Source organism: Anser cygnoides, chromosome 7 (assembly GCF_040182565.1).
Source record: "Anser cygnoides isolate HZ-2024a breed goose chromosome 7, Taihu_goose_T2T_genome, whole genome shotgun sequence".
In the NCBI taxonomy this organism is placed as follows: Eukaryota; Metazoa; Chordata; class Aves; order Anseriformes; family Anatidae; genus Anser; species Anser cygnoides.
In genome coordinates this window covers 16,846,698-16,857,744 of record NC_089879.1, presented here as the reverse complement: position 1 = coordinate 16,857,744, position 11,047 = coordinate 16,846,698, and the positions used below count along the sequence as shown (strand labels likewise).

Below are 11,047 nucleotides of genomic sequence, written 5' to 3'. Positions count from 1 at the left end.
AAAATAAAATAAAGCTACAATGGCTTGAAATTAAACTTAATTTTCAATACTTACAGGTAAATGAGTAAAAACTTGAAATGTGCTTCTTAAAAAGTTTATAAGGTCCATTAAGTATCCACTGGCTCTTCCATCTGATTCAGACATTGTCCAATCATAGTCAGCAATCTGAATAAATTCATCTATTTTTTGGTTAAGTTTTGTATATATTTCTCCTTCTGCAGCATGCCTTGCATCCTGAAAATAAATAAAGTGCACAACTGTCAGAATTCTAAAATACTAGTAGAACATAGATAAATAGTTTTCATCAATTAAACCGAAGTCTTGTGTTTTTCTCTGATACAAGGTTTATTTACCCTCTCTTACAAAGAAAATAACAAAAGAACCTAATTATTTCATCTGTTACGGCAGGAGGTCCAGCAATCATAGCATTTTTATGTAATTAATTTAATGCTGTACATCTGAAGAATACGCATCATTTTCACCGTCCCTTACATATCCTGATCATAACACACCGATACAGAGCGCTCCCCTACTTCCTCACACTCATTTTTGTTCTGCCACCATCTAGATCCTGCTTTTGGGACAGTAGATGTAGAAATGATCTATCTGATCAGAGATAACATTTAGCATTTTTAGCATTTAAGCAAGTTTAGGATAGATCCTCATAGAAGCAATGTGATCTACCTACAGATGTTTGATAAAGTGTATCTTGCTGGAAAGGCATGCTTTTGCCAGACTGGAATTTAATGATACTGGAAAAATTCTGTACTCTGATTCAGGCTCAAGATGACACTTTCTTCAATGATCTTGAGAAACAAATCAATTAAGAGGTTTAATTTTAAATGAACTGGTCAGTTACTGAGGGTTTTTAGAGAGGAAAAATAGGTTGGGTACACTGGAGCAACATAAAAGTGGATAAAAGTCCCATCACAAGTTCTTACCAGCCCATTACCAGCCCAAAATCATGGCAGTTCTGACAAGGTGCAAATAAGAAAGGAAAAAGGAAATAAAGAAAAATCAAAAGGCTCTAAAGGCCTAAACGTGGCACCACACCGTGTGCATCAAATTCAATTTTCAGCCAGGCTCCAGGCTGTGAGGCACTTCAGGAGGAAGTGAGCAAGCATATGGTCCTGACATGTAGGTATATCAAGGTATGGTTCACTAAAAATGGCATTTTTACTGCCAAACCAACTTGTAAAAGCTTCCACTAACCAGCTCTCCTCTAACACATAACAATCTGGGAACCTGTAAATGTCTCAAACAAAGGAGTATGTTGACATTCACAGTTTGTAGATGGCTATTAATGTAACAGCTTCAATTAAAGTTAATTCTTTGTTTAAAGTTTCTAATTAATGATGAAACCTCAGTTTCAACAATCTATAAGATCAAGGCTTGCAAATACATCTGCTTAAGCTTAGTGAGATTACTTGGTTTATAAAACAAACAAAACCCAAGTCATTTATGGAGTGGCTGTATCATCTTCAACAGTTAACTGGTTGTACTAAGTGGCAACGACAAGACCAGCCCATGGGTTTTTGTTTCTGGAAGCCTGGTTTTGGCTACTTTTTATTTTGCTTTGGTTATTGGGTTACAACAGCAGCAGTATGCTGCCAACACTTTAAGCAAGGACTGTTGTACACTGTTCCCTGAGAAAACTGTGAACAGATTAGAAACCCAGAAATTACTTCTGAGAAGCAGCACTGTGAATCCCATGCATGATAAAGAGTGAATTAGCAGTAGCTCCAAGAGGCAGATGAAGAGGAAGTATTCCATTTCATAACTTGGTGACAGAATTGCATCAAAAACTGATTTCAAGAGACAAAGAAATAAAATGGTATCCACATCTGCAGTCAGTCATCCAAAGCTGGAAAGGGTAGCTGTAAATACTGAACGCTAGACAATTGTTTAATTTGATTAAATGAAACTAGCATTATTTATTTATTTATTTATTTTTATTTATTTTTCCTTCTAGCCACATGAAACAATGCTTGGAGAATTTGAATGGTATTTTAAAATGACATCTTATATATAATATAAAATGGGAAAAACAGTTCTCTAATATAGTAGCAATGAAATAGGTTTGAGGGTTTCTATTAAAATATAAAGTGGAGATGAATTTGTAAGATCATCTCATGGAATGTAAATGTGATCAACACTGCTAATAAAAGGAGATTTTTGATCACTCAGAAAGAATGGACATGACATGATTCGCCACCAGGAGATGAATTTAATAATCGTATAGCATACCAAACTCCATGAGGGCCCAGCTGGGGAACCACATGTAGTTTTTCATTAAGATAGAAAGGGAAAGAAAAAAAAAAAAAAAGAGGGATTAATGAGAAAAGAATGTTCTGCTATAAGTGGAGAATGTTGTGCTAAGTTCTCCAGGGAAAGAGATAGGAGAGAAACCAGAAAAATTTTCTTATGTTTGTCACTGCTCACTCTGTACTGTGCCATATGCAAATTAAAATACACATGTACAGTACTGGTATATAACAAACAAACTACTCAGCCTATATCTAACAGGATAGGTCAAAATTCAGTAAAACCATACTAGCAGGACAATGGTAACCTAGCTACAGCTGCTAAGTCAGAACCTTTCTGCCTTGCTTTATTCATTAAACCCTTTGGGGGAAAAAAAAATAAAGTTAATGGGAAAATTATTGGATAACAAGTGGAAATATGAACTGTATTGCAATGTTGATGTCACCTCACCCATCTTTAAAACGTATGCCAGAGGGGATATTATAATAGGATAGGCTACATATTGTACCAAGAGGAAAAAAAAATTAGGTGCAGAAAACAGAACTACTCTAAATAGGATTAATTCTCCTTATCCCATCTTCCTTTGTTTCAGTGTACACTGTAAAACAAAAACCAAACCAAACCAAAAAAAAGGGGGGCGGGGGGGGGGGGGGGGAACAACTACATACCTAAAGTTTAAGTTACAGCTGCTTTGGAATCCCTTCTAACCTTTTTTTTTTTTTTTTTAATGTTTTGTTTCTCCTCCAAAAATTTCTATATAAAAGTCCCAAGTGACTGAGAAGGCAACACACTGGCTGAATTAACTGGACAAGGTGACTTAGAGAGGATTATTTTTCTGTAGGAATATTTTCTTCAGAAAGAAACCCCCAAGTCCCTCCCGACGCACACACAATTGCTTCTATTCTAAACCAAAAAGGCCACTTGGATAGACAATCATATATAGATTTGCTTTCTGAATATACAATATTGAATATAATCTCAACCACTCAGTCGTATACATATAAGTGATAAAATCATGTGTTTTGGAATAAATGCTCTTCAGTTTCTTCCCCTTCCTACTTAGGATAGCTATTACTATTTAAAGATAAAAAATACTAACACTTTTTTGTAGATAATTATACATTAATACAATTACTTATATTTAGCCCTATATATTCCATTTTAATGACCATTACTGCACATATAAATTTAAAGGACATGTAAATAAAATATGAATTCTAAAAAGAATATTTTATGCTTTGTATCACATTCTTAATACTACTTTTATATTATCATTACACAGTCTGAAAATATACCACAAATATTTCTATTGTAGAATAAAAACAACCAAATAATACAAACATTTCAGATTACAGTTGCTGTTTTTGCATGATTCCATTCAGAAATAGAAGATGTTACACAGCTTGGAGCTTAATCTATTGAAAGCTTCTGGTGCAGTCAGGCTTAACTTGTCATTTTGTAACGTAGTAAAAGATGTATCTGAAACAATGTGGATGCGCTTCTCATATAATGACAAATTTCAGATAATACTGATAACATAAAAAGTGTTTATCTGCTCAGTGTTATAAATTAATTCTTAACAGTTCCGATTTTTTACACAGTCAAAATGAGAAAATGTGCAGCTTTCCCCTCATTCCCTTTTATTTTAAAAAACATTAAAATCACTATAAATGAATTAACTTTTCATGTGGTCATGTAACAGATGACATAAACTATACCTTAAATGTAGAAAGTCCATAAAGTCTTGCAGTGTGAACAGTCACTTGTGAAATGTTTGTAATGTTAGATATAAAATCCTCAAGGTATTTACAGGCTTGTTCCAGGTGGGTTGTGTTTATGATGATTTGAACAAGCTACAAGAAATAAACAATTACTATATAAAGCCTTTTTCCCTTTGCCATTTTTTTTTATAAATGGGTAGTTCTTTCAACAACAGTGTTATTAGAAGTTAATTACAGCATTTCAAGTTACCAGCTATTAACTGGCAATTTTAAAGTTATCTTTCAAATACCATTAAGGAGCAATACCACAGTTTACATACAAATGATGCCATTTTAAAAATGAAGATTGCAGGCACTTACTCAGTGAAATGAATCTAATTGATATTTTAGAATTAAAAAAAGGGAAAACAAAAGATAATATATTGCCAAAATAAAAACACTAACTTGTACCACAAAAACAAGTAAACAAACAACAAAACAAACACAATTACTGCAATTAAAAGAAAATCAAATAAAAGTGATGCATAAGGAAGTTAGGAAACTTCAAAAATAAGGTTGCCAACTCCTCAACCCCCCGAATAGTAACAATCCTGCTTTTGATATAAATGTATGATATAGATATACACAATATAAATCTTCTTACAAGAAGGACCTTTATTCACATTCAGTTCACAAATTAGACAACACAGACAATGCATAGTAACTGACGCAATAGTATAAGAGTGCCATCCTCACTAGACTGCCTGGCTCCAACACATTTCAGTGAACCCTACCATAATGCTTGGTAAAATAACAGTTTTCTCTTTTGAACATTTTTCTCACAAAAAATATTGTCTTGATAATTAAATACCTCAAATATATTAGTGTGTTTTGTATATCCTTTAACATATTCTTGTGCTAACTACAATAATTCAGAAAACTATCTCGAAAAATTGCATGGCTTGTCTTACTAACGTGGCAATACATGATTTTAGAGCTTTCCTCCTCATCATCTTTTTAAAATTTCATCTATAAAAGGGATTCTTGCAGTGTAAAAGCAACATTCAATATGACATAACACTGCACTAATGGCAGCAGTCTAATGCCTTTTCAGCAATATCATGCATCATCTTTCAGTCAGTACCTGCTGTCTCCTGACCTGCAGTGAATGTTCATAGAATGATTTGCTATTTCTCCCTATCTTTTTTTTAAAAGGGAAAAATAAACTTGGCAATGTCCTGCTATGTGCTAGACAGAAGCAGAACACAAGAATTGTGTCCTGTACGCAAGCAAAGCAGTAAGAGTTTTCAGGTAATTTCTTGCAACCCCCTGTCTATCATACAGGAGACAAAGCTCTTTCGTTGTCACCTATCTCTCAGTAAGCATCCTTATGTAAATATACTTCCAACTAGACCCAACGCTTTATCTTACTTTTTTATTTATCTATGTAGTAGATATTGACAATTCTTTATACTTCTCTCACCTTTTTAAAATGTCAACTTTAAAGAAAACACAACTTGCTTTTATGACACAATCTTAACTCTATATTATATCAAAATTCACAAGAATAGTTTTAGCACTAATTTTCTTAGAACAGCACAGTTTTGAGTGTGTATTTTAAAACTTACCTCTGTTAAACCTATATGAGGCTTCTTAATTAGGTTCTGTAAACAACTACTTAGAGTTCTGGTTAGCAGCAAATTTGTAGATTTTCTGAGCATATCATCTATTTCCGTTGAGCTGAAAAAAACATGTATAACTGTGCTGTACATGACAATACTTGCAGTAAAACTTATTTTCTTCCTTGCAAAGAGAACTTTTCATGTTCAGAATTAACTATATGCATTGATTATCTGGTTGCTTCAAATCGTCTGTGTTCTAACACACAAAACACCTCTTTCACTTACCAAATTATCCATTAACTAAATTTCAATGTTGAAGCAAAACTTGTTATTTTTAGATTTTGGACATGTTTATTGACACAGCAGTTAGGACGGAGTAATTTGTGTTTTTTAATGAGTTACCACAGAGGTCAACATGTGCCAATTAGTACGCGTAAATTATAAACTGTATCAATTAAGAATGTGTGAAAGCGAGTCATTTACATCTTTAACAGTGCAGAAGTGGGTGAGCAGCCACAAATACCACCCAGATTTCAGATCTACAATGTTATTTTATGTAATTAAAACTGAGCTTCTGAGGTGCACAAGAGTAAACAAGACGGGAGAATTATGATGTTTTCCTTCAGAAAAAGGTGGGAAAGAAGACGGAATTAGCATGCAGACAGCAGTTTATTGCAAGAGAAATCATCACTAAGAAAACTCAAAGCACTAAAGAGGGAAAGCTAGATTGAAGTAATCAGGGGTTCTACACAATTATTTCTGAAATGATCAGTATAAAAGCATATTTTTTAAATCTTACAGGGTTTGTTAAACAAAAAAGCTTCAGATTATTTGAATTAGCCAATACTGTTTAAAAAGCCACAGCACTGCTTTAGAGTATTCACCATGCCAAGCTACCTTCACCTACACACACAGCATACATACACACACATGTACACATATCAAATATGTTATAGCACTGGAAATCACAGATTAAATATAAAAACTTAAATATGTAAATTATTAAACAAGCACAACAAGAAAGTACCCAGGAAAATGTATTTTCAATTTAATATATATTGTTAGTTCACCTGGAAGTTATAGGTTACTTTATACCCATTCACATTCGTCAGACTTAAAGCTTACCTGCGGTGAAGTGACTCTGAAAATTTAAGGCTTGCATAAATAAATTCCTTAACCTGGATATAAATCTGAGGCACTGACTGAGACATTGGGAGCTTCTTTGGAAAGGATTGCTGTAAAAATAAAAGACAATGCTATCTTATACTTCAAATTCTGATTCTAAGAAGAGATTGGCATTAAACACAACAACTGGAAAACCACTTAACACTACCAATGTTTTAATCTCTTATGCTTTTATGTTTTTCATCAAATATAAACAGTGGTATGTGTTGAGCTAACTTCTGAATTTTTTAAATAGCTTAGAAGCAAAATATAACATTATCACTTATTTTAATTACAATAAAGTTTAGAGACAGTAGGTAGTTTAAGATCCCTCTGTAGAAAGCAATTTACAAACACATTAGAAAACAGTTTGAATAGACAAGATATAGAATTAAGTGTGAAGAGAGGCTCAAAAAATGCTTATTGTTTGACAAGGGAAATAAAAAAAATCAGAAGTTGTCCAATGTGTCTGAGATATTCAAAGCATCATGAGAATGTTTAGACATATATTTACTATTGCATATTTACCTCTAGATGATTCACAAAATTTTAACATAGTTTGGATTCTTTTCATTAATTTAGATGAACACATGGGAAATACTAGTCATCTGCAATAACAAAATTACACTTCTCACTTCATTTTTAAAGTTGATATTGTATTTGGATGGAAAAAAAAAGTTCTACTATATTTAAACACACAAACCAGTTATTTCCTCATTGAATATATAATTTTTTGAAATCTGCAAAACAATTTCCTGTTTATTACAGAAAGATCCTAATCCAAGAGAAAAATAATTAACAACCTGTATCTTCCCAGCAGAATTCTATTTCTCTAAATAAGAGCATAAATCAACAGCAGCTCAAAGGTTTTATATTAAAACCCAAAACAGATTACCTTTCCACCCCTCTAACCAGAGCTCCTTATTTAAGATTATTTGATGTAACACGTATGTGGTATAAGTGCCATGCATTTGTGTCATTCAAGAGTGATAGAAAACATTTTTAATGATAAAATTTACTTCAAATATATGTTCATCTGATTCAAGCAATGAATTTTTATGATAAAACAAGAGCAATTGTATTCAACTATAAAGATCTTCACAATGTTCTAACAGCAGCACTTGAGTATCAACCTTCTTACACTCAACAATTGGAGAAGCAATTTGTTGTGCAATCCTGTACAGTGTCTGGTCAATACAGAAGGACACAACATTCTTTCTGTCAACAGATTCTTATAGTAACCAGCAAGAAAATAAAAAAGAAAAAGAAAGAAAAGCCAGTTGTTTAATTTCTGAATATGGACGGGGAGTAAAGTGCAGACATTAGATTATATAACCAAACCATGAGAGTTTGGCACATTCCATCTTTAGATTTCTGAACAGTGGAGTCCAGAAAAGAATGTTTTGTCTAGTCAGATTGGATTTGGTATATTAAATATTTACTCATGTTCTGGTTTCAGTTCTGCCTAATGTGCTGCAAGCAACTCCTAGGATAAACTTACTTGTAAAACTGTGAATTTGATTTATCCTAATCTATAATGCAATATTAGATGTTTCATCTCTCTTTATACTAATTGTAGAGAAATACACGTTTTCAGAGGTGAAATTCATTTTAATCCGTAATAGGCATCACAGATGCATCAAAATGGAATTAGTCCTCTGGGGTGTCTATTCTTCTCTATGAACTGCTGAATCACAGAATTAATCTCTTTTTACTTTTGCAGATATCTGTAGTGAGGGATCTTGGATAAACCAGTTTCCCTCTACACCAGTTACTCCAATTGTCATGTGGTCCTTAGATTTAGTTACCCTCTGCAGACTCCACCATGTGTCTAATACTACTTGATAAGTACAACCAAAACCATATTTAGAAAGCAGAACTTACTAGCCATCTTTCTGTGAAAGCATATTTTAGTGAAAGAATGGCTGATGCTATGAAAGAATAGTGGGATGCCAGTAGAGCAGAATTATTTACAGTCCCTTTGTGTCTGCTTTGTCCCACATGCCCAAACACAAATAATTAATTTACAAAGTGAAATAAAGAAGTTGCTGTCTCTAATAGATCCTTGTTTATCATTACTTGTACTTTCGCAATGTTACAATATGTAATATACTGTTGGGCTACAAAACCCAATGTCTTGCAACAAAATTTAAGTTAACTAATTAAAGACAGATTGTATTAATTAAACCATATTATTAATTTGTTTACAAAACAATGGGTTTCATTATTCATTCAAGCATCAGAACAAATTACTAAGCTTTAATTTTCATATTTATTTATTACTATATAATTACATTCAGAGAAGGTGATTTAGCCTCTTAATCTACCTAGCTTTTCAAATTTTAATTATTTTTTAATTATAAATATCATTACTGTCCTATGAGTCCCTAATTGAATTTTGGCAAACTTTAATAACATAAAATTTTCGTTACCTTATCAAGTTCTGGATCTTGAAAAGGAAATTTGCTTATAACTATTTTGTATTCCTCTTCATTTGCTACAGGAATAGGGCTGTAGTTGTCTGCTTCAAAAATATCCCTGGTGAATTTGTTGGTAAAGTGAAAAAAAAAATGGGATTAATTTATTTATAGTACTTTCCAGAGTTAAAATATGTAAATGGATATAAATTTTACTACCACAAAATGTTATGAATTGGGATCATTCTAATATCAGAAATCCAAACTATTTTTAGAGTAATTTGAAAGTATCTTTTATATGCTAACTCTTTAGACCATGTATTATCACAGAGCAAAAATAGCTGAAAACATTTTACTATGTGTGTCTCAAAAAAATTATACAATAAAGGAATTTTAGATCAACTAGTCAGCTTCAAGGAAAACCATAGTGAGATGTTTGTTAATTATGGTAGCCTACAGTTAGCCTACACTAAAGGAGATATCCAGAACATCTCACTTCAGTACCACCACTACACAGAGTCAACGGGGATGATTCAGAGAACTTTACACAAATGGACACAGCTTTACTGAAGTATCCTCTGGACTTCTCTATTAGTCCATTGACTATATTAGGTGTCTAGAGAGCTTGAGAATCTTAAGTGGTCAAGTTCATTTTAAGGTTTTCTGCAATATGATATAACAACTTTTATGGTAAACAACATCTGTATATTTAGACATCATACCCTATCTGCAAACAGGCTTTTGAGTACAGTTCCAGGCTACTCTATTCCCAGGCTTACAATTTGGTCAACCAAGCAACTCCAAGGAAGAGGTGGAAACCCACATGCATTAAAAGAATGTGATAATGTACTGGCAGTGTCAGGACTCTTGTCAGGGAGATACACATATCAGCTAAATTTAAACATTAAGATAACCTAAATTAGGAACCTAATGACCTATAGCGATTGCCTAGCTAGGGTGATTAGGTTCCTAATGAAGAAAAACAGGTGTCCTCTTTGGTGACTCTCCAATAAAGTCCCAAATAAGGAGGGTTCCTTCTCCCCATTAACCATAAAAACAGTCCTCAATGGTTCCTCCCTAAAGATTAGCTACATATAGACTTAATTAGTTCATATAGACTTAATCGATTCTTCCAGAATTAAAACTCTATCAAGAAAACTTCAAGACAAAAACAATAGATGCAATACGAAAAGCACAATTAATTATTTTGAAATACTAACCTGAACAATCCAGACCACTTTTTAAGAAGTGTTTCATTGTACTGGTCTCTTATCTCAAATAAAAGATCAAAGAGTCGATTCACAGGAAAACCGTAGCCCTGAGGTAAAAAAAAATGAAAAGGATGGATGATTCAAGAAATAATACATTCATTCTTATATCACTTCAAAATTCTGAGATGGGACTGATTATTCAATCTTATCCCTTCTATAAAACAAATTATACTACTGTAAATACACCATTACAATTAGAAGATTACATATTAAATTTTTAGTAAATATTTTATGCCATGCTTTCAGTTTTCAAGCAGAAATTTGTCCCATTTTTCTGTAATATTTAAGTTGCTATTTATGCAAAAATCTATCTTCTTCATCAGTCTGTTAAACACTGCAAGAATACTTTTTAATGATATTTATCTGGACTTCTAGTTACACAGTTAACAGTAGCTGGAATGCTAATTCTTGCTTAAGATCAGAAGTAAAACATTGTCAAAAGACAAAAACGTACAAAAATTACAAAGCTAACAATGATTTTGCATACATATGAATAACTAGATGCTAGCTGGATAACCCAGAATGCATACACTAAGTTAGTAATTCTGAAGAGGTGGAACAAGGGCAAGAAATATAAAATTATAATTAATTATTTAAATATTGTGTTA

General features: G+C 32.7%; 1 protein-coding gene across 14 annotated transcripts in view; it reads right to left on the bottom strand.

Annotated features, from left to right (window-relative positions):
• The window catches only part of EXOC6 (exocyst complex component 6), a 93,092-nt gene that overhangs the window by 43,295 nt on the left and 38,750 nt on the right, over positions 1 to 11,047 (bottom strand). For all 14 annotated transcript variants that reach the window (XR_010832694.1, XR_010832695.1, XM_013188987.3 and 11 more), the window contains 6 exons: positions 10,389 to 10,486; positions 9,184 to 9,289; positions 6,713 to 6,822; positions 5,594 to 5,705; positions 3,984 to 4,118; positions 55 to 234 (listed from right to left, as the gene is read on the bottom strand). Coding sequence is in view for 12 of the 14 variants with exons in the window: in XM_013188987.3 (XP_013044441.1) it covers positions 55 to 234; positions 3,984 to 4,118; positions 5,594 to 5,705; positions 6,713 to 6,822; positions 9,184 to 9,289; positions 10,389 to 10,486 (741 nt within the window). In the remaining 2 variants the exon portion in view is untranslated. The remainder of the gene's footprint in view (positions 1 to 54; positions 235 to 3,983; positions 4,119 to 5,593; positions 5,706 to 6,712; positions 6,823 to 9,183; positions 9,290 to 10,388; positions 10,487 to 11,047) is intronic.